General features: G+C 65.7%; 1 protein-coding gene across 4 annotated transcripts; it reads left to right on the top strand.

Annotated features, from left to right (window-relative positions):
* Positions 1-133: 133 nt before the first annotated feature.
* LOC104559353 (rhomboid-related protein 1) lies at positions 134-22503 on the top strand. Of its 4 annotated transcripts, none has more exons than XM_061991953.1 (24): positions 134-211; positions 1132-1190; positions 2254-2335; positions 2428-2471; positions 4009-4062; positions 4384-4436; positions 4854-4962; positions 5379-5480; positions 5633-5731; positions 6132-6240; positions 6754-6874; positions 7742-7826; positions 8825-8914; positions 9013-9154; positions 9230-9360; positions 9547-9627; positions 9749-9871; positions 9964-10166; positions 19126-19257; positions 19459-19683; positions 20582-20694; positions 20989-21089; positions 21993-22053; positions 22138-22503. In XM_061991953.1, the coding sequence occupies exons 1-24, from the start codon at positions 175-177 to the stop codon at positions 22407-22409; spliced, it is 2628 nt and encodes an 875-aa protein (XP_061847937.1). In that variant the 5' UTR covers positions 134-174; the 3' UTR covers positions 22410-22503. The 4 variants fall into 4 exon arrangements, with proteins under 4 accessions (XP_061847937.1, XP_061847936.1, XP_061847938.1 ...); XM_061991952.1 differs by having other exon boundaries at positions 8825-8970; positions 9054-9154; XM_061991954.1 differs by lacking the exons at positions 19126-19257; positions 19459-19683; positions 20582-20694; ... (1 more) ...; positions 21993-22053; positions 22138-22503 and adding an exon at positions 12848-14035 and having other exon boundaries at positions 8825-8970; positions 9054-9154.
* Positions 22504-23859: the final 1356 nt, after the last annotated feature.

Below are 23859 nucleotides of genomic sequence, written 5' to 3'. Positions count from 1 at the left end.
CCACGTTTTGCCGGTTTTGGGGGGGTTTGTTTGTTTTTATAATAAAAACGAGAGGAAAAGCGCAGCGGGTGTGAGCGGGGGCGCTGCGCCCCGCCCGCCCGCCAGGGGGCGCCGCCGCCGCCAGCGCGCACGGGGAGGGGCAGCGGCGGCCCCGGCAGCGGCGGCGGCGCCGCCATGAAGCGGGACGTGCGGATCCTGCTGCTGGGAGAGGGTAAGGACGGGCCCGGGCTGGGGGGACGTGAGGATCCTGCTGCGGGGAGAGGGTAAGGACGGGCCCGGGCTGGGGGGACGTGCGGATCCTGCTGCTGGGAGAGGGTAAGGACGGGCCCGGGCTGGGGGGACGTGAGGATCCTGCTGCGGGCAGAGGGTAAGGACGGGCCCGGGCTCCTGGGCTGAGGGGATGGCGGTGGGACGTGAGGATCCTGCTGTGGGAGAGGGTAAGGACAGAGCCTGGGGCTGCCCCGCACCGTGAGGGCCCGGCCCGGGCTGGGGGGGAACGTGCAGATCCTGCTGCGGGCAGAGGGTAAGGACAGGGCCCAGGACTGCCCCGCACCGTGAGGGCCCGGCCTGGGCTGAGGGGACGTGTGAGGATCCTGCTGCTGGGAGAGGGTAAGGACAGGCCCGGGCTGAGGGAACGTGAGGATCCTGCTGTGGGCAGAGGGTAAAGGACAAGCCCGGGCTCCTGGGCTGAGGGGATGGCGGTGGGACGTGAGGATCCTGCTGCTGGGAGAGGGTAAAGGACAAGCCCACGCTCCCGGGGCTGCCCCGGACCTCCGGTGCTCAGCCTGGGCTGCGGGGATGGCCGCGGGACATGAGGATCCTGCTGCGGGCAGAGGGTAAGGACAGAGCCCGGGGCCGTCCCGCACCGTGAGGGCCTGGCCCGGGCTGGGGCATGGCGGCGGGACGTGAGGATCCTGCTGCTGGGAGAGGGTAAAGGACGGGCCCGGGCTGGGGGGACGTGAGGCTCCTGCTGCGGGCAGAGGGTAAAGGACGGGCCCGGGCCGTGTCCCGCCGCTGCCGGAGCCGTGTGTGGCGCGTCCCGCGGTGCGTTCACCGAACTCCAGCGCCGGGAGCTGCCACGGGACACGGGCGCTGCCGGGCCGAGGCTAACGCCGTCCCTCTCCTTCCTAGCCCAGGTGGGGAAAACGTCCCTGATCATGGCTCTGGTGGGAGAGGAGTTCCCTGAAGAGGTGAGCGGGAGGGGGACCCCAGCGCCCTGCCCGGGGGCTCTGCCGCAGGGGAGCTCCAGCCCAGGGAGGAGGCAGGTCCTGGGGCTGGTCGGGGTGAGCTGAGGTCCGTGATGACCACCCCGAGCTCCAGCTGCTTTCTCCAGCCTGTGCTCTGATCCCTGACTTGGTGCCTGCCAGGGCCCTGCTGCTGCAGCCGAGGGTCTGTGCCCCCAGCAGTGTGGCAGCCCATGGAGCACAGGCTCTTTGCTCCTCGGCTGTGGCCTCGCCGCGGTGGCACTGGCACAGAGCCTGAGCTGGGTTCCTGCACTTCTGCCCCTGTCTGGAGCCAGACCTGGTGTCTTGAGCCAGGCCACGTGTGAGGAGCAGCATCCAGCTCACTTGCACATGCTGCTTGGAGCCCCCAGCTCCCTGTCCCATCGCCTTTTGGATGGGGAAGCAGGATGAGCCTGGCCATTAGGGAGCTTCTCCCACTGCCCACAGGCAGATGGTGCCCTCTGCAGTGTCTGCCCTGGGAGGCATCAGCTCCAGGGGCATGGGGGAGGACGGGCTCTGTGCAGCTTCCCCTCGTCCCACAGCAGAGCCTGTGCAATCGGCTTAGTGCTTCCCCAGCTGCCAGGAGGCCAGGCAGAGAGCTGGGCAGTGCTGAGGGCTTATCTCTGGGGTTGTGACAGGGCCACAGTGCTGGCTCATCTGAGGGATGGCATCCCCAGCAGGAGCTGGGGCTCGAGGGAGAGCTCAGGGCAGTTGGAGGAATCCCAAGGCCATGGAGCTGAGGGCTGTGGGTCAGTGCTGGGCTGGGCAGGGTGAGGGCAGGGCTGGGACTGCAGCAGCTCCAGGGGCTTTAACAACCCAAAGGATTCTGATTCACCTTGGGGACAGTGGCTGTGCAGGGCTGGGCTGTGATGAGCTGCAGCTGTGGCCAGCTGGACCAAGAGCGAGATGGGCTGGAACTCATCTTGCCAGCGATCCAGGGGCTGAAACTCATCCTGGGCAGTCCCTTGTCACCCTTCTTCTCAGCCACGTTCAACACAGATGTCTGGAACAGGCTCTGCTGCCTTTGCAGGTGCCTCCTCGTGCAGAGGAGATCACAATCCCTGCTGATGTCACCCCTGAGAAGGTCCCTACACACATAGTGGACTATTCAGGTAGGGGTCCCATCCCTCCTCAGCCTCACTCCTGCCCAGCAGAGGAGTGCCCAGTGCCAGGACAGCTGGTGAATGCTGCTTTCCTGTTTCAGAGTCAGAGCAGACAGAGGATGAGCTGCAGGAGGAGATCTCCAAGGTGAGGGGTCAGGCTGGGGGTGTTGCAGGGCAGGGGGCTGTCATGCCCAGGGCCCCACAGCTGGGCAGTGGCTCGTGGCTCTCCCTGGGAGCCCCCTGGACATGGGCAACAGTTGGTTCCTGTGGATTAATGCTGTCGATTTGCTGAGGGGTTTAATCCTTCCCTGCTGTGTGAGCTGCTGCGTGTGGTGTGTCACAGCCCTGCAGGGAGCCTGCAGAGGAGAGTGCTGGGGGGCAGCTGGTGGGAAGGGGGAGGCTGCTGAGCCCACGGTGTGCTTTGGGACTTGGGATGTTCCCTGAGAAGAGAGGAGAAGCAAGAAATGAGAAGGCTGAGGGGGGACCTCAGCAACACTTCTAAGTAGCTAAAGGGTGGGTGTCAGGAGAATGGGAGGACACTTCTGTGATGGCTGGTGCCAGAAGGGGTGATGGGCACAAGCTGGGACACAAACAGTTCCCCTGGCACAGGAGGAAAAAGTCCTTTGGTGCTGAGGTGAGGGAGCCCTGGCCCAGGCTGCCCAGGGAGGGTGTGGAGGCTCCTTCTCGGGAGGTTTCCAACCCCAGCTGGACACGTTCCTGTGCCCCTGAGCCAGGGGAAGCTGCTGGAGCAGGGGCTGGGGCAGCTCTGCAGGGCCCTGCCCACCCTCACTGTGCTGGGATTCTAAGCAGTTGCCGAGCTTGGGCAAGATCCCCCTGCTCCCTGCATCAGGTCTCTGTGGCTGCTTGATGAAGCAGCAGCAGAGAGAGTTTGGGAGCTCGAGCTCTGGGAAGTGCTGGGCAGGGAGGGGCGAGGGCTCCTGTGTCCCTCAGAGCAGCCACACAGGAATAATCCAGCTGGCTGGCTGGGGTGGGCCCAGCTGCTCTTCTGTGCCCTGGGATTAACCTCAGCTCTACACAGAGGAGAACCTCTTGATGATGAGTAATAAAACTGTCCTTCCTCCGTGCATCTCACACGAGCAAAGCTGTTTAATCTCTCCACCTTGGTGGCTAAAGGCCAAGGAGGTGGGCACAGGGGTCCCTGTCCCTCCCCCCAGACAGCCAGAGTGTACAGAGGCTTAAAACAGCTCCAGGAAATCCTGCCTAGACCCTTGTGTGTCCTCAGGATTAGCACTAAACTCTCTCCTGAAAGGGCCAGTGATCCCTCCTGTCTGCTGTGATGTCTGCAGGGGCTCAGGGAGGGGAGGAGGGCAGAGCAGGTGGGCACAGGGCACAGGGAGTGTGGCAGGGTGCAGCCTGGAGCACAGGAGCTGGTGTTGGCCCCGAGCAGCCCTTTGGAAGGCCCGTGGTGATGAGAGGACAGGGCAGAAGGTGCCTGGCCACGAGGCTGTGGAGGTGCCTAAGCACAGAGATAGAGGTGCCTGGCCAGGGGGTTCTGGAGGTGCCTGGCCATGGGGCTCTGGAGGTGCCTGGCCATGGGGATGGAGGTGCCTGGGCACAGGGCAGGGCTGTGGCTCCAGCCAGGCTGTGGCTCTGGCTCGGGCTGGCTCCCTGCCGTGGTGGGTGCACCTCAGGACCCTCCCTCAGCACCCTCTGTCCCTCAGGCCAACGTGGTGTGCGTGGTGTACGACGTGACCCAGGAGGCCACCATCGAGAAGGTAACAGACCCCAGCAGAGCCCTCAGGGGAAGGGTTCCCAGCCCCTTCCCCACAGCCCCAGCTGGGGATCTGCCCCAGCAGCCCCGGGAGGGGGGTTTGGGGTCTGAGGCCCCTGTGAGCCGAGGCAGGCCCTGGGGGCTGCTCTGTCCACGCTCAGTGGGGGCTGCAGACCTGGGGCAGCCTGGCTGCCTGTGCCCTGCCTGCTGCCATGGGGCGTGCTGGGCAGCAGATGGCTGCAGGGCTGGCCCTGGGGGTGGCTCTGGGAGCTGCCTGGCCCTGCCCAGGCCTGCTCATGGGCCTTTCCCTCTGCTCCCCTTGCAGATTCGCTCCAAGTGGATCCCCATGGTGAACGGGGGGCTGGAGAAGGGCTCCAGGTACCGTGTGTGGGACACAGCACTGGGGGGCTCTGGGGGCTGGTGGTGAAGCCAGGTTGCTCTAGCCAAACCAGCTCCATGGCTTGTGGCAGAAGGACGTGGGGGCTCTTCTCCCTCAGCTGAGGCAGAGGGCCAGGGGAGGGGCTTCCTTCCCCCCTTGGGCAGGCAGGGAGAGGAGGCTGCCAGGGCACAGGAGCACAGTCTGTGCATGGCTTAGGCAGAAGGCTGCTGTGCTGGATTAAAGGCTCCTGAGCAGACTGTGAGCAGGGTCAGGCAGGCTGTTCCTCCAGATGGATGCTCCGGGTCGTGGGAGGTGGGGAAACTGCTGTGGAGCCTGGGCAGGAGGGTGGGGAGGCTTCCTGGCAGCAGCAGGGGCAGGGCCCACACCAAGGCTCTCTGCTACTCTTTCTCCCCCAGGATCCCCATCATTTTGGTGGGAAACAAGTCTGACCTGCAAGTTGGGAGCTCCATGGATGTCATCCTGCCCATCATGAACCAGTTCTCGGAGATTGAGACCTGTGTGGAGGTGAGGGAGCTTGGAGGGTTCCTGCAGAGCCTCTCTGAGGGGCAGGAGCACTTGTCTGGCCTGAGGCAGGGAGCCTGTGTGCTCCTGGGGATGTGCCCTGCTGGTGCTGCTCTGCAGAAGCCCCTTTGTGAGTCTGGAGGGTTTAGGCTGTCCCTCACAGGGAGTGTGTTTCAGGGTCTGTCTGGTGTCAGAGCTGCACACAGCCACTGTTGGCTCTGGGGCTGTGGAAGGGGCACAGCAAAGCCAGAGCCCGAGCAGGAGCTTTCCCTGGTGTGTTTCCCTGGGGATGGGCAGCTCTTGCTCTGTGCTTTGGTGCACAGCTCATCCGACTCCAGGAACTCATATCAGCCTCCTCTTGCCCCTTGTCACCTGCCTGCCCCCCTCTCACTGCCCTGTCTCTTCCCCTGAATCTCCAGTGCTCTGCCAAGAACCTCAAGAACATCTCTGAGCTCTTCTACTACGCCCAGAAAGCTGTGCTGCACCCCACTGCTCCGCTCTACGACCCCGAGGAGAAGCAGGTAGGAAGGTGCTCCTGCCTCCCACCCCCTGGGGGGCTGTGGTAGCAGCCTGGCCAGCACAGGAGGGGAGCCCCTCTGCAGGGGGGAGGCAGGAGGCAGGGCCAGGCTGATGGTGCTGCCCTGGTTTTGTCACTGGGGTTGTTCCCTTGCAGCTGAAACCCGCGTGTGCACAAGCACTGACCCGGATCTTCAACCTCTCGGACCAGGATAACAACCAGATCCTTAGTGATGATGAACTCAACTACTTCCAGGTAGGGCTGGCTGCAGAGCTGGGACAGTCCCCGGTCTCCAGGCAGAAGGGCTGCCCCTGCCCTGACACCGCTGCCCCACCTGCCTTCAGTGCTCCTGCTGTTGCCCACTGAAGCACCACAGAGCACGACTCTGGGCACATGGGGATCCCCTGGTCCCTCCTCCTCACTAAGGCTGGGCTCAGCTCTGCTGTGAGAAGAGCAGGAGGCTCTGGACATGTCACCTGAAACTCTTCATGGGGATGCTGAGGAACAGGGGCTGAGGCAGGAAGCTCTGAGCTGTGGGACGTTGTCTCTCCTAGAAACACTGTGTCCTTTCCAGAGCAGAGGGCTGTTGGTGAGGTAGGGGGGTGTATTCTCAGGGTGCTCTGCTGACCATCACCTTCTTTCTCTTGGGAAGTAGAAGTCCTGCTTCGGAAACCCTCTGGCTCCCCAGGCCCTGGAGGATGTGAAGATGGTTGTGTGGAAGAACACGACGGACGGGGTGCAGGACAACGGGCTGACACTGAACGGTAACAGCACCCAGACACATGTCCTTCAGCAGCTGTGAGGGCCCTGTTCTGGGGATGACCCTCCTGGCTCTCATTCCAACCCCAATTAGTCCCTCTCACCGTAGAATCCCAGAATCATTGGACTGGAAAAGCCCCTGGAGCTGCTGCAGTCCCAGCCCTCCCCTCACCCTGCCCAGCCCAGCACTGACCCACAGCCTCAGCACCTCAGCCCCACGCCTTTGGGATCCCTCCAGGGCTGGGCACTCCCCCAGCTCCCTGGGCAGCCTGGCACAGGGGCTGACACCCCTCTCAGGGAAACAGTTGTGCCTCAGCTCCAGCCTCAGCCTCCCCTGGGGCAGCTGCAGCCCATTGCCTCTTGTCCTGTCATTGCTGCCTGGGGAGCAGAGCCTGACTCCCAGCTCCCTGCAGCCTCCTGCCAGGCAGTGTCAGAGAGTAAAGAAAGAAGCCTGAGTCCCCTGTGGCTGAGTGCTCAGCTGGCCCCACTGTGTCTGAGCCCCCTGATGTCTCCTGCAGGCTTCCTCTTCCTCAACACACTCTTCATCCAGAGGGGCCGGCACGAGACCACCTGGACCATCCTCCGCCGCTTTGGCTACGACGAAGAGCTGGTGCTGACAGAGGATTATCTGTACCCACAGTGAGTGTCCTGACAGGGAGTGGGCTGGGCAGGAGGTGCCATCCCCATGAGGCACAGAGTATCCTGCCAGGGAGTGGGCTGGGCAGGAGGTGCCATCCCCATGGGGCACAGCGTGGGCTGCTCTCTGCACCCAGGGCTCTACCCTGCTCCTCCACTGAGGCTGAATCTGCAACCTCATGGTTGGGTTGGTGCCCCTCACCTTCCCCTGCAGGCAGGAGCTGAGGAGTGGGGTTGGTGAGGAGTGCAGTGGGCTGTGGAGCTGCTGGCTCTGCTGCTGGCTCTGCTGCTGGCTCTCGGGTGCTGGAGCGTGGCCAGAGCTGGGGAAGGGGCTGGAGCACAAGGGTGCTGGGCAGGGGCTGAGGGAATGGGGGTGTTGAACCTGGAGAAGAGGAGGCTGAGGGCAGCCAGCAGCACTTTCTGACACTCCCTGACAGGAGGCTACAGGGAGCTGGGGGAAGTCAGTCTCTGCTCCTGGGCTTGGCAGGGCACAGCATTGCCCTGGGCTGCTTCCACCAGCACGGGCCCTGTCACCTCCCCACTCTATGGATGAGAGGATGAGGCAGCCCACAAGCTAATCCCTTTGCTGGCTGCCAGAGCCCCAGCCCCAGGGTGGCAGGGAGAGGAGAGCAGAGCAGAGCAGAGCAGAGGCAGCCAGCAGGGCTGTGCAGACAGCTCACTGCTCCCGACAGAGCTGTTCTGCCGCAGCTCAGGCACACACAGAACAGCCACCAAAAGCTCCTCACTGATGTCAAGGGGAGGAGTGGGGAGCTGTGTGCTCTGGGTGGGCTCAGGCTTGGCCAAAGCCCCCCTGGCACACGTGCCCTTCCTGCAGGGCTGCAGGGGGCTCACTGGGGTCTGTCCGGGCAGGTTCCGCGTCCCCCCCGGCTGCTCCACGGAGCTGAACCACCTGGGCTACCAGTTCCTGCAGCGGCTCTTCGAGAAGCACGACAAGGTGGGCAGGGGCTGCCTGGGGAGGGGGGACATGCTCTCCTGCCAGGGAGCAGCTGCAGGGCCAGGGAAGGGCTTTCCTCCCACCACGGCTTCGTGCCGAGCTGCTGGTGGTCACAGCGAGCTGGAGGCAGCCTGAGGCACGTCAGGGGCTGTGGTCACTGCCCTTGGGCAGAGGGCAGCCTGGAGTGTCTGTGCCCTCAGGGGCTGTGTGTGTTTGAGCATGGGGGTGGCACAGCCCCTCATCCTGCCTGGCTGCAGCACCCAGCGTGCCAGGGAGAGCAGGCACAGCTGCTGGCACACGGCCACCAACCCAGCACACATGCCAGCCTGAGGAGGGAGTGCCAAGCTGCAGAGGGGCAGAGAGAGCAACCAGTCTGTGCCATGCTCTGGAGAGCAAGAGGAGTGGGGGGGAGGTGTTGGATGTGCTGGGAATAGTTATCCAGCTATTGGCCTAACCTGGGAGATGGAGGCTCAGGGGCCACAGGGACCTGCAGCAGGGAGTCAAAACACAGCCTGGGTGCCCATGTGCCAGCAGATAGACCCTCCTCAGGCACACAGCTCCTCACAGCCTGGGTGTCCATGTGCCAGCAGGCAGACCCTCCTCAGGCACACAGCTCCTCACAGCCTGGGTGCCCATGTGCCAGCAGATAGACCCTCCTTAGGCACACAGCTCCTCACAGCCTGGGTGCCCATGTGCCAGCAGATAGACCCTCCTCAGGCACACAGCTCCTCACAGCCTGGGTGCCCATGTGCCAGCAGGCAGACCCTCCTCAGGCACACAGCTCCTCACAGCCTGGGTGCCCATGTGCCAGCAGGCAGGGCTGTGGCACACTGCTCCTCGCCACGGTGAGCAGGGCTGTGTCGTGAAGCAGCGAGCGAGGGGCTCGTGTGCCAGGGACCCTCTCTGTGCCCCCCAGTGCCTGGGCTGGCTGCAGGAGCCGCTGCTGTGCCCATGAGCTGCTTCCCAGCCCGGCTACTGACCCCCCTTTGTTTGGGCAGGACCAGGACGGAGCCCTGTCTCCCTCAGAGCTGCAGAGCTTCTTCAGCGTGTTCCCCCGCGTGCCCTGGGGCCCCGAGCTGTGCCACACGGTATGCACCACTGACACAGGCCTGCTCCCCCTGCATGGATTCCTCTGCCAGTGGACGTAAGCTCAGTCCCTCTCCCCACGCTGGGTCTCGTGGCTCAGCCCTCGCTGACCCGCCGGGCTCCCCGGGCTGTGTGTCTCAGGCTTGTGGCGTACCTGGACGTGAGGCACTGCCTGGAGTGCCTGGGCTACCTGGGCTACCCCATCCTGGCTGAGCAGGACTGCCAGACACAGGCCCTGACAGGTATGGCCCTGCCCTGCCCTGCCCTGCCCTGGCCTCCCCTCCCGCCTCCTGCTCAGCCTCTCGCTGTCCTCGCAGTCACCAGGGAGAAGAGAATCGACCTGGAGAAGGGCCAGACCCAGAGGAACGTGTTCCTGTGCAAGGTGCTGGGGGCCCGAGGCGTGGGCAAGTCCTGCTTCCTGCAGGCCTTCCTGGGCAGGAGCCTGGCGGTGAGTGGGCCAGGGGCTGCTCAGCACCCTCAGGCAGCAAACCCGCTGCCTCCCCTCATCCCCAGGGGCTGGAGGGGCCGTGCCTCTGCCCCGGGCAGCCTCCTGTCCCCGGGGCGGGTGCTGGCCGTCCCTGCTGTCCCCTCCCCAGCCTGCCCCAGCCTCAGCCCGCGTTTTCCTCCCTGGCAGGCCCAGAGGGAGAGCCCAGGAGCCCCGTCCCTCTACACCATCAACACGGTGCAGGTCAACGGCCAGGAGAAGTACCTCATAGTGAGTCAGGGAGAGCAGGGGGGGCTCTGCTGTGTCTGTGCCCCCCGTGGCACTGCAGCTGTGGCTGTGCTCACACCAGTCTGGGTGCTGGTGTTGAACTGGTCCCTTTGCCTCTCCCCAGCTGTACGAGGTCAGTGCTGACACAGAGTTCACGAAGGCCTCGGACACAGCCTGCGACGTCGCCTGCTTCATGTACGACCTGAGGGACCCCAGGTCCTTCAGCTACTGTGCCAGTGTCTACAAGGTGTGTGGCAGCTCAGCTCGGTGTGTGGCAGTCCCACGTCGCCCAGGGGCTGCTCCCTCACCCCGTGCTGGGGCTCCTCCCTGTCTCTGCAGCAACACTACATGGACAGCCAGATCCCCTGTGTCTTCGTGGCCTCCAAGGCAGACCTGCCAGAGGCGAGTCAGCAGCCTGGGCTGTCCCCAGCCGAGTTCTGCTACAGGCACTGCCTCCCTCCACCCTTCCCCTTCTCCTGCCACGGCCAGGGCCCGCCACCCACCACCATCTACACCAAGCTGGCCACTGCTGCCACCTTCCCGTGAGTATCCTCACAGCTGGGGCTGGGCTGGGAGCTGGGGGGTTGGGGGGCTCTGTCCCCACCCTGCCTGCACCCCTTTGCTCTTGCTTTGGGTTCTCTCAGGCTCTTGGTGTCAGCTGCAGCGTGGACAGAGATGGGCAGGGAGCTGGGGAAGGGGCTGGAGCACCAGGGTGCTGGGGAGGGGCTGAGGGAGTGGGGGTGTTGAGCCTGGAGAAGAGGAGGCTGAGGGCAGCCAGCAGCACTCTCTGACACTCTCTGACAGAGTCCCCAGCCGTGGAGGGATCCCAAAGGCGTGGAGCTGAGGTGCTGAGGCTGTGGGTCAGTGCTGGGCTGGGCAGGGTGAGGGCTGGGCTGGGACTGCAGCAGCTTCAGGGGCTTTAACAACCCAAAGGTTTCTGTGCTTCTGTGACTCTGATCTGCACATACAAGTGACTGGAAGCCAAAGGCCACCTCTTCCCATAGCTGGAGAGAGTGGAGGCTCTCCCTGCCTCCCGTGTCTGTGGCAGGTTGGTGAGGCATCTCCTGCCCCAGCAGCCTGTGCTGGAGCCTCAGCTGAGGGGAGCAGCCAGGCTGCTGTGCTGAGGCAGCACAGGGGGTGGCGGCTATTTTCTCCCTGTGAGGTGTCTCAGACTGAAGGAAAGAGGTGTTTGAAGCGAGCCCTGTGTGCACACAGCCTGCCAGGGGCAGGGCCACGGGGGCAGGGCAGAAGGTGCCAGCCTGTGGCCTGGCTCTGCCCGAGGGGTTGGGCAGCGGCTGAACGCCTCTGTGGGAGGGGGATGGCACAGGGATGGACAGGGATGGCATTGCCAGGGAGTAGTTTTCCCTCCAGCTTCTTTTCAATAAACAACTTTATTTTTAGAGCTGACACTTCCCCCACACACACAGAGACACACACAGACACAGACACATACAGACACACAGAGACATACACATAGACACACAGAGACACACACACAGACACAGACACATACACATACAGACACACAGAGACACACACACAGACACAGGCACATACACATAGACACACAGAGACACACACAGAGACACACACAGACACAGACACATACACATAGACACACAGAGACACACACACAGACACATACACAGACACAGACACATACACATAGACACACAGAGACACACACAGACACACACAGACACAGACACATACACATAGACACACAGAGACACACACACAGACACATACACAGACACAGACACATACACATAGACACACAGAGACACACACAGACACACACAGACACAGACACATACACATAGACACACAGAGACACACACACAGACACATACACAGACACAGACACATACACATAGACACACAGAGACACACACAGACACACAGACACACACACAGACACACACAGACACAGACACATACACATAGACACACAGAGACACACACACAGACACACACAGACACACAGACACACACACAGACACACACAGACACAGACACATACACATAGACACACAGAGACACACACACAGACACACACACACACACAGACACACACACAGACACACACAGACACAGACACATACACATAGACACACAGAGACACACACACAGACACAGACACATACACACAGACACACACACATAGACACACAGAGACACACACACAGACACAGACACATACACATACAGAGACACACACACAGACACATACACACACAGACACACAGAGACACACACACACATTCACACAGACACAAACACAGAGACACACAGACACAGGAACACACAGAGATACAGACACACACACACAGACACACACACAGACACACACAGACACACACACAGACACCCTCTGCAGTATTAATATTTCAGTACTGTGAATCTATCTTGGGGTCTGTGGTATAAATAAATACCAGTGTGGAGGAGGGCTGGGGCTGGGCTGCTCCCCCTGCCTCAACGGGGGATGGAGGAGGGAGCTGGGTGGCCTCCCTGGAGAGGCAGGCTGAGGCAGGATAGAGGGGCTGGGGCTGCTGGGGCTGGGGCTGCTGGGGCAGGAGCAGGGCCCTTCCCTCAGTGCCCCTCAGCCAGGGCCAGCGCCTGCCTCTGCCTGCACGTGCAGTTGTGAAAGCGCCTGACCTAGAAAGGCAGAGAGAGGCCTCCAGCCTCCTCCTCAATATTTAGGTGCTGGTGTGCTATTTCCAGCCTGCAGGAGGGGAGCTCTGCCTGGCTTCAGCCACAGCATCACACAAGCCTTTGGGCTGGAAGAGCCCCTGAAGCTGAGCCCAAACCCTCCCCTCACCCTGCCCAGCCCAGCACTGACCCACAGCCCTCAGCCCCACGCCTTTGGGATCCCTCCAGGGCTGGGCACTCCCCCAGCTCCCTGGGCAGCCTGGCACAGGGGCTGACACCCCTCTCAGGGAAACAGTTGTGCCTCAGCTCCAGCCTCAGCCTCCCCTGGGGCAACGAGGCTTAAACACCAGGAGAAGCTCCTTAGGTGCTATGGGGAGGGAGCCCTGGCCCAGGCTGCCCAGGGAGGGTGTGGAGGCTCCTGCTCAGGAGGTTTCCAACCCCAGCTGGACACGTTCCTGTGCGCCTGAGCCAGGGGCAGCTGCTGGAGCAGGGGCTGGGGCAGCTCTGCAGGGCCCTTGCAGCCCCCCAGGCTGTGGCTGCCCTGGCTCAGGGGCTGCTGTCTGTCCTGCAGGCACCTGAACGCCGCGGAGCTGGGAGCCGCGTCGCTGTGGCTGCGGCTGGCGCTGGGGGCCGCGGTGGCCGCCGTGCTGGGGCTCACGCTGTACCGAGCCCTGGCCAGGAGCAAATGAGTGTCCCTGGCGCCCTCCTCAGCCCCCTGAGCCCTGGCTGGTCCCTGGGTGGGGGATCCTGGTCCCCGGGTGGGGGATCCTCCCCCTGCCCCCGGTGCCGCCTCCAGCCGGACGGATGCCCGGCCGCGCCGAGCCGCAGCCCCGTGCCCGGGGGGCAGCAGGACCCCGGCAGCTCAGCCCCCGGGCTCAGCCTCACCAGCAGCTGCAGGACCACCCTCAGCTTTTTATTCCCTCGGGTTTGTTGTTTAACGTTGGTTTTTAAGCCCAGCCCTGAGTGTCTCAGAGTTTCCTCAGCGCTCCCCCGAGGGCTGTGCCGGTGCCCTCCGTTCCGGGCGCAGCGCTCCCTGGGGCCCCCAGCAGCAGCAGCAGAGCTGGCACACGGGCTGGTGGCTCCATCCCCCCTCACAGCTCCAGCCCCTGGCCCCATTTCCTTCAGGCAGCTCTGGGAAGGGCCAGTCCCCACAGCCCATCCCCCTCCCTGCCGTGCCCACCCCTCGTCATGGCCAGTGTTGTTGGGGCCAGGAGCCCTGAGCAGCCAGGGAGGGGGTGAGGGTCCTGCTCCTGCTGTCCCCTCCCTGGGGCCTTACCCACACCACAGCCAGCTCAGGGCACCACATCTCCTGCTACAACTGGAAGCTCTTTTCCCCCTGCCCATGCCTGAGTTGGCCTTGAGCTGCTGTCCCTTCCCTGTGGTGCCAAGGTGAGTCTCTCAGCACCCCAGTCCCTGGGTGCCCCCTCCCAGCACACTCAGGTTGGGGTCTGTGCCAGCAGCCCCCGGTGCCAGCTGCAGCTGCTTTGCTGGAGTTCTACTCTCTTTAACCATTTTCTTGTAGCCTGGGGCCAGGGAGGGGGGTGAGGAGTGACCAGGCCCCAGGCAGCACTGGCTTGAGGTGAGGGTCTCCTGGGCTGGGGCTCGCTGCAGCCCCACAGCTCATGGCACTGCCCTGGCCCTTGTGTGTGCCTGTGGCTGGTGGCTGGGCCCCACTGGCAGCCCCATCTCCCCCTGCCCAAGCCAGACCCTGACCCTTTGCAGTTTGTTCTCTACAACTCAATAAATTTTTACACATGTTGCTGTTGCCCCCCCATATGTCCTGCATGTGCCAGGGAGCAGCAGCCCCCCTGAGCCCCCTCCCCGTGTCCTGTGTGTGCCAGGGAGCAGCAGCCCCCCTGAGCCCCCTCCCCGTGTCCTGCGTGTGCCAGGGAGCAGCAGCCCCCCTGAGCCCCCTCCCCATGTCCTGTGTGTGCCAGGGAGCAGCAGCCCCCCTGAGCCCCCTCCCCGTGTCCTGCGTGTGCCAGGGAGCAGCAGCAGCCCCCCTGAGCCCCCTCCCCGTGTCCTGCGTGTGCCAGGGAGCAGCAGCCCCCCTGAGCCCCCTCCCCATGTCCTGTGTGTGCCAGGGAGCAGCAGCCCCCCTGAGCCCCCTCCCCGTGTCCTGCGTGTGCCAGGGAGCAGCAGCCACCCCCTGAGCCCCCTCCCCGTGTCCTGCATGTGCCAGGGAGCAGCAGCCCCCCTGAGCCCCCTCCCCGTGTCCTGCGTGTGCCAGGGAGCAGCAGCCCCCCTGAGCCCCCTCCCCATGTCCTGCGTGTGCCAGGGAGCAGCAGCCCCCCTGAGCCCCCTCCCCGTGTCCTGCGTGTGCCAGGGAGCAGCAGCCACCCCCTGAGCCCCCTCCCCGTGTCCTGCGTGTGCCAGGGAGCAGCAGCCACCCCCTGAGCCCCCTCCCCATGTCCTGCATGTGCCAGGGAGCAGCAGCCCCCCTGAGCCCCCTCCCCGTGTCCTGCATGTGCCAGGGAGCAGCAGCCCCCCTGAGCCCCCTCCCCGTGTCCTGCGTGTGCCAGGGAGCAGCAGCCCCCCTGAGCCCCCTCCCCATGTCCTGCGTGTGCCAGGGAGCAGCAGCCCCCCTGAGCCCCCTCCCCGTGTCCTGCGTGTGCCAGGGAGCAGCAGCCCCCCTGAGCCCCCTCCCCATGTCCTGCATGTGCCAGGGAGCAGCAGCCACCCCCTGAGCCCCCTCCCTGTGTCCTGCGTGTGCCAGGGAGCAGCAGCCACCCCCTGAGCCCCCTCCCCATGTCCTGCGTGTGCCAGGGAGCAGCAGCCACCCCCTGAGCCCCCTCCCCATGTCCTGCGTGTGCCAGGGAGCAGCAGCTGCTCCGAGGCTGGCTGGGACCAGGCAGCTCCCCGTGTGCCAGGGAGGAAGAGGAGACCCTGGGCAGTGCCAGGGGGCGCCGGGGCAGGGGCGGGGAGGGAGCACGGCGGCGGAGGAGGCGGTGCCGAGGCGGATGGGCTGTGCCGTGCTCCCTGGTGATGCCAAACCAGGCCGTGCCCCGCGGGAGCTGCGGGACCGCGTGGCACGGTGGGTATGAAGAGTGGCGGCGTGCCAGAGCCCCCCGTGCCGTGCCGTGCCGTGCCAGGCGGGCCTGGGGCACGGGGTGCACATGGCAGGGCTGTGGGACCTTGCCCAGGGCCACACACAGTCCCTGAGGAAGGAGCCTGGGACTGCCTGGTGTCTGCCTGCCCCTGCCCACTGCCCACAGCCACTCTGCCCAGATGTGGGGACAGCCCTGTGCCACAGCAGTGCCAGGCCGGCCAGGGACAGCCCTGTGCCACAGCAGTGCCAGGCTGGCCAGGGACAGCCCTGTGCCACAGCAGTTGAGGGCTGTGCGGCCCTGGCACTGGGTCCTGGGGACACGCTGCCCCGCAGGATGAGAGTAGTTCAAGGGCACCCAGTGCTGGGACGGGCTTCCCACAGCAGGGTGCTGGTGCTATACTGGGGTGCTGGTGCTGCCCTGGGATGTGGGTAGTGTGGGTACCACACCAGGACATGGATTCCCACAGCAGGGTGCTGGTGCTGTGTTGTGATGCAGAAAGTGTTGTGATGTACCAGGATGCAGGGGGTACTGGGAGGACTGGGCTGGGAGACAGGGACTGCAAACAGGATGGGAATTCTGGCACTGGACTGGCATGTGGGTGCCAAACCAAGATGTGGGCACCCATATGGGACTGCACCTAACACACTGGGATGCACTGGCTATACTGGGATGTAGGTGCCAGGACTGGAATGCAGGTGCCCATACCGGGGTGCAGGTACTGTACATGGGAAACATACTGTGTGGGTACTGGACTGGGATGCAGGTATGTACTGGGGTATAGGTACTGGGCTGGGAGGAAGGTGTTGTACTGGGATGTGGGTACCAGCCTGGGATGTGGGTACCAGCGTGGGATGTTGGTACCAGCACTGGGATGTAGGTACCAGCACTGGGATGTGGGTACCAGCCTGGGATGTGGGTACCAGCCTGGGATGTGGATACCAGTACTGGGATATGGGTACCAGCCTGGGTTGTGGGTACCAGTACTGGGATATGGGTACCAGCCTGGGTTGTGGGTACCAGCCTGGGATGTAGGTACCAGCCTGGGATGTGGATACCAGTACTGGGATATGGGTACCAGCCTGGGATGTGGGTACCAGCGTGGGATGTGGGTACCAGCCTGGGATGTGGGTACCAGCGTGGGATGTAGGTACCAGTGTGGGATGTGGGTACCAGTACTGGGATGTAGGTACCAGCGTGGGATGTGGGTACCAGCCTGAGATGTGGGTACCAGTACTGGGATATAGATACCAGCCTGGGATGTGGGTACCAGCACTGGGATGTGGGTACCAGTGTGGGATGTGGGAACCAGCACTGGCATGTGGGTACCAGCACTGGGATGTGGGTACCAGCGTGGGATGCAGGTGCCATAGCAGGACGCAGACACTTGTACGGGGCTGCGGGTACCGTCCAGGATGCCCGGAGCCGTCCTGGGATGCAGGGGGATGCAGGGGGACGCAGGAATCCTCCCGGGCTGCCGCTGCGTGTCGGGGCCGTGCCTCGGTGCCGGGGCTGCCGGCGGGGCGGGTCCCGGTTCCCGGAGCGGCGGGGGGGGCTGTGTGGGGTGCGCTGCGCCGTGCGCTGCGGCGGGGGCGGCTCCGCTCGGCTCCGCTCCCGCCCCCGCCGCCGCCGCCGCCGCCGCCGCCCCGTTGCCATCGGCGGCTCCCGGCGCCGCCGCCGCTCGCAGCTCGCTCCCGGGCCCGCCGCAACGCGGGGCTGGCGGGGAGAGCCGCCCCCGCCGCCGCCCCCGCCGCCCGCGCCGCTCCCCTGCCCGGTTCGCCGGCCCCGGGCGCGGGGGAGCGGCGGAGCCCGCCGCCCGCCGGGTGCATGGACAGGAGCTCCCTGCTCCAGCTCATCCAGGAGCAGGTGAGAGCGCGGCTGGGGGGAGCCGGGGGGCGGCCGCCGGGCACCAGGCTCCGCTCCGGGAGACGCGGAGGAGGGGGGAGCGGGGCACCGGGCATGGCTACCGGGGCGGGGATGCTGCTTGCACCGGGCACGGCTGCCGCGCGGCGGGGCTGGCGGGCAGCGGGCAGCAACGGCGCCCCTCTCCCGTCTCGCTCAGCCCCCCACCTCCCGCTGCCTCCCGTCGCTGCCCCGGGGGACCCGGGTCCTCCTTGTGCCGCTGAGGCCGCGCAAACTCATCTCACTTGTGGCCCCGGGGCCGGAGCCGCCTCAAGGACGGGGGGGATCCGGGCAGCCGAGCCCCGGCGCCTGGTGCGGGATGGAGCCGGCGCGGGGCCGGTCCCCCGGGGCCGATGGGGCTCGCACGCCTTGCCGGGGGGCTGCCGCCAGCCCCGTGACCCGGTTGCAGGATGAGGCCTGGGAGCGGGAAGGCTGCGCAGCGCTGGGCTCAGCTCCGCCGCTGGGATCCGGCCCCGGTGCCCAGACCCCCGCTGCACCCCGGTCCCGGCCCCCCGCAGCTCCCGGGGTCCCCGGCGCCCACCTCCCCAGGCACCCCGGGCCGAGCTGGCGGCTCTGCCCTGGGCACGGGGAGCGAGTTATATTGGGGGGTCGCGAATATGAACGCGTCCCCGGCGCCCCTGGCTCCCTCGGTGACCTTGGCCGAGTCCCCCGGCCCGGGAGCTGCCGTGACGCGCCCCGTGCCCCCCAGGCTCGGGCGCGGGGGCTCCGCGTGCCTCCGAGACCCCCGGGGCTGAGCAGCAGCTTCCCCGGGAGAGGGCAGGGCCGGGGGGCTGGGCGGGCTGCGCACCGGCCCCCCGGGGGCTAAACGGGGCCAGTGGGGTCGGGGCTGGGGGGAAGATGCACCCCGAAAGCAGAGAGGGGCTTCCCGGCTCGGGGTGTGCCGGCGCGTGGGCACGGCGAGTGCCGGACCCGGTGTGGCACGGGCACGTGGCGAGTGTGGGGCCTGGGGGACGGGTGTCAGGGGGGGTCCCACACACCCCAGTACCTGGGGCTGCCCCCGTGGGCTGGAAGCTGCCCTGGGGATGCCAGCGCTGCCTGTGCCCTGCTCCCAGCCCCCCAGCCTGCAGCCGTGCCCACCCCAGGCACAGGCCCCGAGGGATGGAGCTGTTGGCACTTCCCTGCCAGGGATGGAGGGACGGGGTGCACACCGGGGTGGGGGTACAGCCCAATGCCCCCCACACTGCCCCTCCTGCCTGTGCCATGACGATGAGCTTCCTCTGCTGTGTTTCAAGGAGCAAAACCCACCAGGAGCTGGTTGGGGGGTGACCCTGCAGGGTGCTGAGCCCCGGGCACCCTCCGCAGGGCTCGAGCTGTGCCTCGGCCATGGCCGCCCTGTCCCCATCTCCCCCATCCTCCTGCCACCCTGGGCTCCACATCTCCATGAGTGGGACCACACTGGGTGCCCCGTGGTGCTGGGTGCCCCGTGGTGCTGGATGCCCCATGCTTCTGGGTGCCCTGTGGTGCTGGGTGCCTGGAGCGCTCAGGGTGCCCACTCAGTGGTGGGAGCCCTGGGACGGTGCTTGTTGCCCCGGCACAAGCCCTGGTGGGAGCCCAGCGCCCAGAGAGGAGAGGGAGAGGAGGAGGCTGGTGCCAGGGCTGTGTGTGTGTGGCTGGTGGTTTCCTGGCTGTCAGGCTGCCGGTGGCATGAAGTAGCTGAGTGGGAGAGTGTTGGCTGTGCCGTGGGGAGACGGGGGCAGCGAGGCTGCGGGGGGCACCGGTGGGGTACGGGGTGGGTAGGGGCTGCAGCCTCCCTCGCCAGGGCAGGGGTTGGGGTCATGGATGTGACACCACCGTGCCTGAGGCCAGGGTGAGGGGCAGCAAGAGGCTTCCCCAGCTGAACAGGGAGCCGTCCTGGTGATGCCCCGTTCCGTGCCCGCAGCTCGACCCCGAAAACACCGGCTTCATCGGGGTGGAGACGTTCGCCAGCCTGGTGCACAGCCATGAGCTGCCCCTGGACCCCGCCAAGCTGGACATGCTGGTGGCCCTGGCGCAGGGCAACGACGAGGGGCAGGTCTGCTATCAGGAGCTGGTAGACCTGGTCAGTGCCGGGGGCACCGGGTCCTCGGGGAGGGAGGGAGCGAGGGAGGCAGCCGCGGTCCCCAGGGGCTCCCTTGGGCTCACCCGCGCTGGCAGCGACGGGCAGGGGGTTGGGCACGAGGCCGGGAGCACGAGCTGTCGCCGTGGCCGCCGCGGGCACGGGCTGTCCCCGCAGATCAGCAGCAAGCGCTCGAGCAGTTTCAAGCGCGCCATCGCCAACGGGCAGCGGGCGCTGCCCCGCGACGTGCTGCTGGACCAGACCGGCCTCGGCATCTACAAGCGCTTCGTCCGCTACGTGGCCTACGAGATCCTGCCCTGCGAGATGGACAGGCGCTGGTACTTCTACCAGCACCGCACCTGCCCGCCGCCCGTCTTCATGGCAGCCGTCACCCTCACACAGGTACCCTCATCCCCTCCCAGGTACCCTCACCTTCCTCACCCAGGTACCCTCACCCTCACCCAGGTACCCTCACCCCATCCCAGGTACCCTCACCCTCACCCAGGTACCAGGCATGGGTGGGTGGCTGCTGCCCAGGCGGGTCCCAGAGCTGGGGTGGACAAGGGGGTGACCCTGGTTGTGATGTCCTGGTGCCTTTGAGGGGCTCAGACCCAAAGGAGACAGGGGGAGTGGCCCTGTTTGGGATGTCTTGGTGCCCTTTGGGGGGCTTAGATCTAGAGTGAGCAAGGGGGTGACCCCAGTTGTGGTGTCCTGGTGCCCCTGGGGGGGCTCAGACCCAAGGAGGACGGGGAGTGACCCTGGTTGTGATGCCTCGATGCCCACGGGAGAGCTCAGCCCTGTGGCAGAAGAGAGAGATGACCCCAGTTGCAATGTGCTGGTGCCTTTGGGGGGGCTCAGACCCACAGTGGACAGAGGGTGTGACCCTGGTTGTGATGTCCTGGTGCCCTTGGGGGGGCTCAGCCCTGGGGCAGAAGGGAGAGACGACCCCAGTTGCAACGTGCCGGTGCCCACGGGGGGCTCAGAGCCGGGGTGGAAGGGCTGGGTGACCCTGCCCCAGGACAGAGGGTGTGGGCAGTGCCAGGGGGTGATGGCTGTGGGGTTTGGCACAGATCATCGTGTTCCTGTGCTACGGGGCACGGCTGAACAAGTGGGTGCTGCAGACCTACCACCCCGAGTACATGAAGAGCCCCCTCGTCTACCACCCCGGGCACCGGGCGCGGGCCTGGCGCTTCCTCACCTACATGTTCATGCACGTGGGGTAGGTCCCTGCCAGGAGCTCGAGGTGGGGGGCACAGGGTGATGTGGGGGCTGCTGTGACTCCCCCCTTGTGCCCGAGCAGGCTGGAGCAACTGGGGTTCAACGCGCTGCTGCAGCTGATGATCGGGGTGCCCCTGGAGATGGTTCACGGCATCCTGCGCATCAGCTTCCTCTACCTGGCGGGTGTCCTGGCAGGTGGGTGCTGGGGGGGACACTGTGCCCATCAGCCCCCTGTCACCAGCCCTGGGGGGGACACTGTGCCCACCAGCCCCCTGTCACCAGCCCCGGGGGCGGCACAGGGAGATGCCTCCCGGGTTTGCTGGGGGTGAGTTGCCCTGCTCCCCACTGCTGGGTATGGCACTGCCCTGCCCCAGGGGGCTGGGGGATGTGAGGCAGCCTGGATTTAATTAGCATGGCTGGTAATTAGTCAATTAAGGCCATGAGAGGGTGGGGGGGAGACCCTACGCTGAGTCCTGCCCCTGCCCACAGGCTCCCTCACTGTCTCCATCACGGACATGAGGGCTCCCCTGGTCGGGGGCTCGGGGGGCGTCTACGCGCTCTGCTCAGCTCATCTTGCCAACGTTGTCATGGTCAGCGGCAGGGGGGCACCAGGGGCATGGGGGGGCGTTGTAGGGTGGGCAGCAGCTGTGGCATGGGGGAAGGGATGCTGTGGGGTGGGCAGGGTGGTGGGACATTGAGGGGGAGGTTCCATGGGGTGGGCAGCACGGTGTGACATTGGGGGGGTTCCATGGGGTGGGCAGCACGGTGTGACATTGGGGGGGGGTGTTATGGGGGGGGGCAGAATGGTGTGACATTGGGGGGGTGTTATGGGGTGGGCAGCATGGTGTGACATTGAGGGGGGTGTTATGGGGTGGGCAGCACAGTGTGACATTGGGGGGGGTGTTATGGGTTGGGCAGCATGGTGTGACATTGCGGGGGGGTGTTATGGGGGGGGGCAGAATGGTGTGACATTGGGGGGGTGTTATGGGGTGGGCAGCACGGTGTGACATTGAGGGGGGTGTTATGGGGTGGGCAGCACGGTGTGACATTGGGGGGGGTGTTATGGGGTGGGCAGCACGGTGTGACATTGGGGGGGGTTCCATGGGGTGGGCAGCACGGTGTGACATTGGGGGGGGGTGTTATGGGGGGAGCAGCACGATGTGACATTGGGGGGAGTTCCATAGGGTGGGCAGCACGGTGTGACATTGGGGGGGGGTGTTATGGGGTGGGCAGCATGGTGTGACATTGGGGGGGGTTCCATGGGGTGGGCAGCACGGTGTGACATTGGGGGGGGTGTTATGGGGGGAGCAGCACGATGTGACATTGGGGGGGGTTCCATAGGGTGGGCATGATCACAAGGTGAGCACTCTGGGGTGGGTGCAGAGGACCGGGGGGCTCGGCGGGGGGCTGTCCCATGGCACGGGGCTGTGTCTCTGCTGGGGCCCGCTGCCCCCCGCCCGCCCCCTCCGCAGTGACAGCCCCTGGTCCCGCAGAACTGGGCCGGGATGCGCTGTCCCTACAAGCTGCTGCGGATGGTGCTGGCGCTGGTGTGCAGTGAGTACCCGCGTCCCCCCCATCCCAAACCCCGCAGCCCCGGTGCCGGGGGTCCCTGAGCGCCCCCCGGGGGCTGCGTTGCAGTGAGCTCGGAGGTGGGTCGCGCCGTGTGGCTCCGGTTCTCGCCGCCGCTGCCGTCGTCGGGCCCGCAGCCCAGCTTCATGGCGCATCTGGCCGGGGCCATCGTGGGCATCAGCATGGGGCTGACGATCCTGCGCAGCTACGAGGAGAGCCTGCGGGCGCAGTGCGGCTGGTGGGTCCTGCTCCTCTCCTACGGCACCTTCCTCCTCTTCGCCGTCTTCTGGAACATCTTTGCCTACGACCTGTTGGGGGCACAGATCCCCCCCCCGCCGTGAGCCGCCTCCCCTGCCCTCCCCAGCTCGCCGGAGGAGCAACTGGGGGCGCGTGTGTGGGGAGGGGTCTCCTGCGCGCGACATGGGGACAGGCCACCCCTCTGCCCCCTCGGTGCTAGCGAGCGCGCCGTGCCCCCCCTCCCCATGGGCTGCGCGTCCCTCCCCCCGCACCTCACCCCGGCAAACCCGCTGTGCCCCCCCTTCCCCACCCCCTAAGCGATGCTTCAGCCCTGCCCCGGCACCGCCCCCCGCCCCGAGCGCCCCCGGGGCTGGGGATGTGCCTCCCCCGGGCAGGGGCCGAGCGGGGGACACCCCCCTTATTCCCCTCCAGCTTCCTGCTGTACCCCCTTTCCGAAGTGGGGGCCGCCTCGTTTCCCTCCCCAACCCCCCCCCCCGAAGGACTGGTGCCAAAATAGGAGCGATTTATTTTTCTACGCCAAAATAACTATAAAGAAATGAGAGCGAGAGAGGCGAAAGCGCGGCGGGAGCGGCTCGGCTCGGCTCGGCTCAGCTCAGTTGGGCTCGGCTCGGCTCGGCTCGGCTCAGTTGGGCTCAGCAGAGCCCTCGGAGGCGCAGCCCCCCCAAACCACCCCTCCCCGCCCCCCCGCTTTGCTGCCCTGGGCTGGGGGCGCGGGGGGCCCCGCTCCGATCCCCCCCGACCCCTCCCGACCCTTTTTGGAGTATAAATACATATTTTGCACAGTGGCGGAGGCTGCGCGTGCCGGGGGGATCTGGGGGGCGGGCAGCGGGGGCTGCGGCTGCGGCTTACTGGAGCAGAAAACTCGGAGAGGCGTGAAACGGCCCCGCGGGGGGGTGCGTTGGGCCGGGTGGGGGGGTCTCTGCAGCACGAGGTGGGCGCTGAAGACCCTGCCCCCCTTCCAGCCCCACGTGCTCCAGAGCACCCACCTCTGGCCCCACACCCCCAAACAGTCCCCCGCACCCCCCACCCTTCTGTACCACTTCAACACCCCCCCCAGCTCTGCATCCCCCCCACCAACCGTCTCTTCAGCCTCTCACCCTTCTGCACCCCTTCCCCATCACACCCCCCCGGAACCCCTCTCATCAATCCTCACACCTCCCTGCACCGCCTCAGCCCCCTGCCCCACCATAACCCCCCCTTCCAGCCCCCTGCATCCCCTGACGGCCCCTTTCCCCCCCATCTCCCTGCACACCCCTCTGCACCTTCTCCATCCCCCCAGTACCCCCCACCCAGCCCTACACCCCTCTGCACCTCCCAATCCACTCCCTCCATCCTCACAGCCCCCCCCACAGCCCCCTTCCCCTCCATATCCCCCCTATCCAGCCCTACACCCTTCCTCCTACCCTCAGCCTTCCTCACCCCCCCCATCCAGCTGTACACCTCCCTGCACTCCCCAACCTCCCCATTAACCCCCCTCTATCCTCACAGCCCCCCATCCAACCCCACATCCCTCTGCAACCACCCCGACATGCC

This window comes from Colius striatus, chromosome 3, assembly GCF_028858725.1.
Source record: "Colius striatus isolate bColStr4 chromosome 3, bColStr4.1.hap1, whole genome shotgun sequence".
Classification (NCBI taxonomy): Eukaryota; Metazoa; Chordata; class Aves; order Coliiformes; family Coliidae; genus Colius; species Colius striatus.
This window is presented reverse-complemented; position numbering and strand designations above follow the sequence as displayed.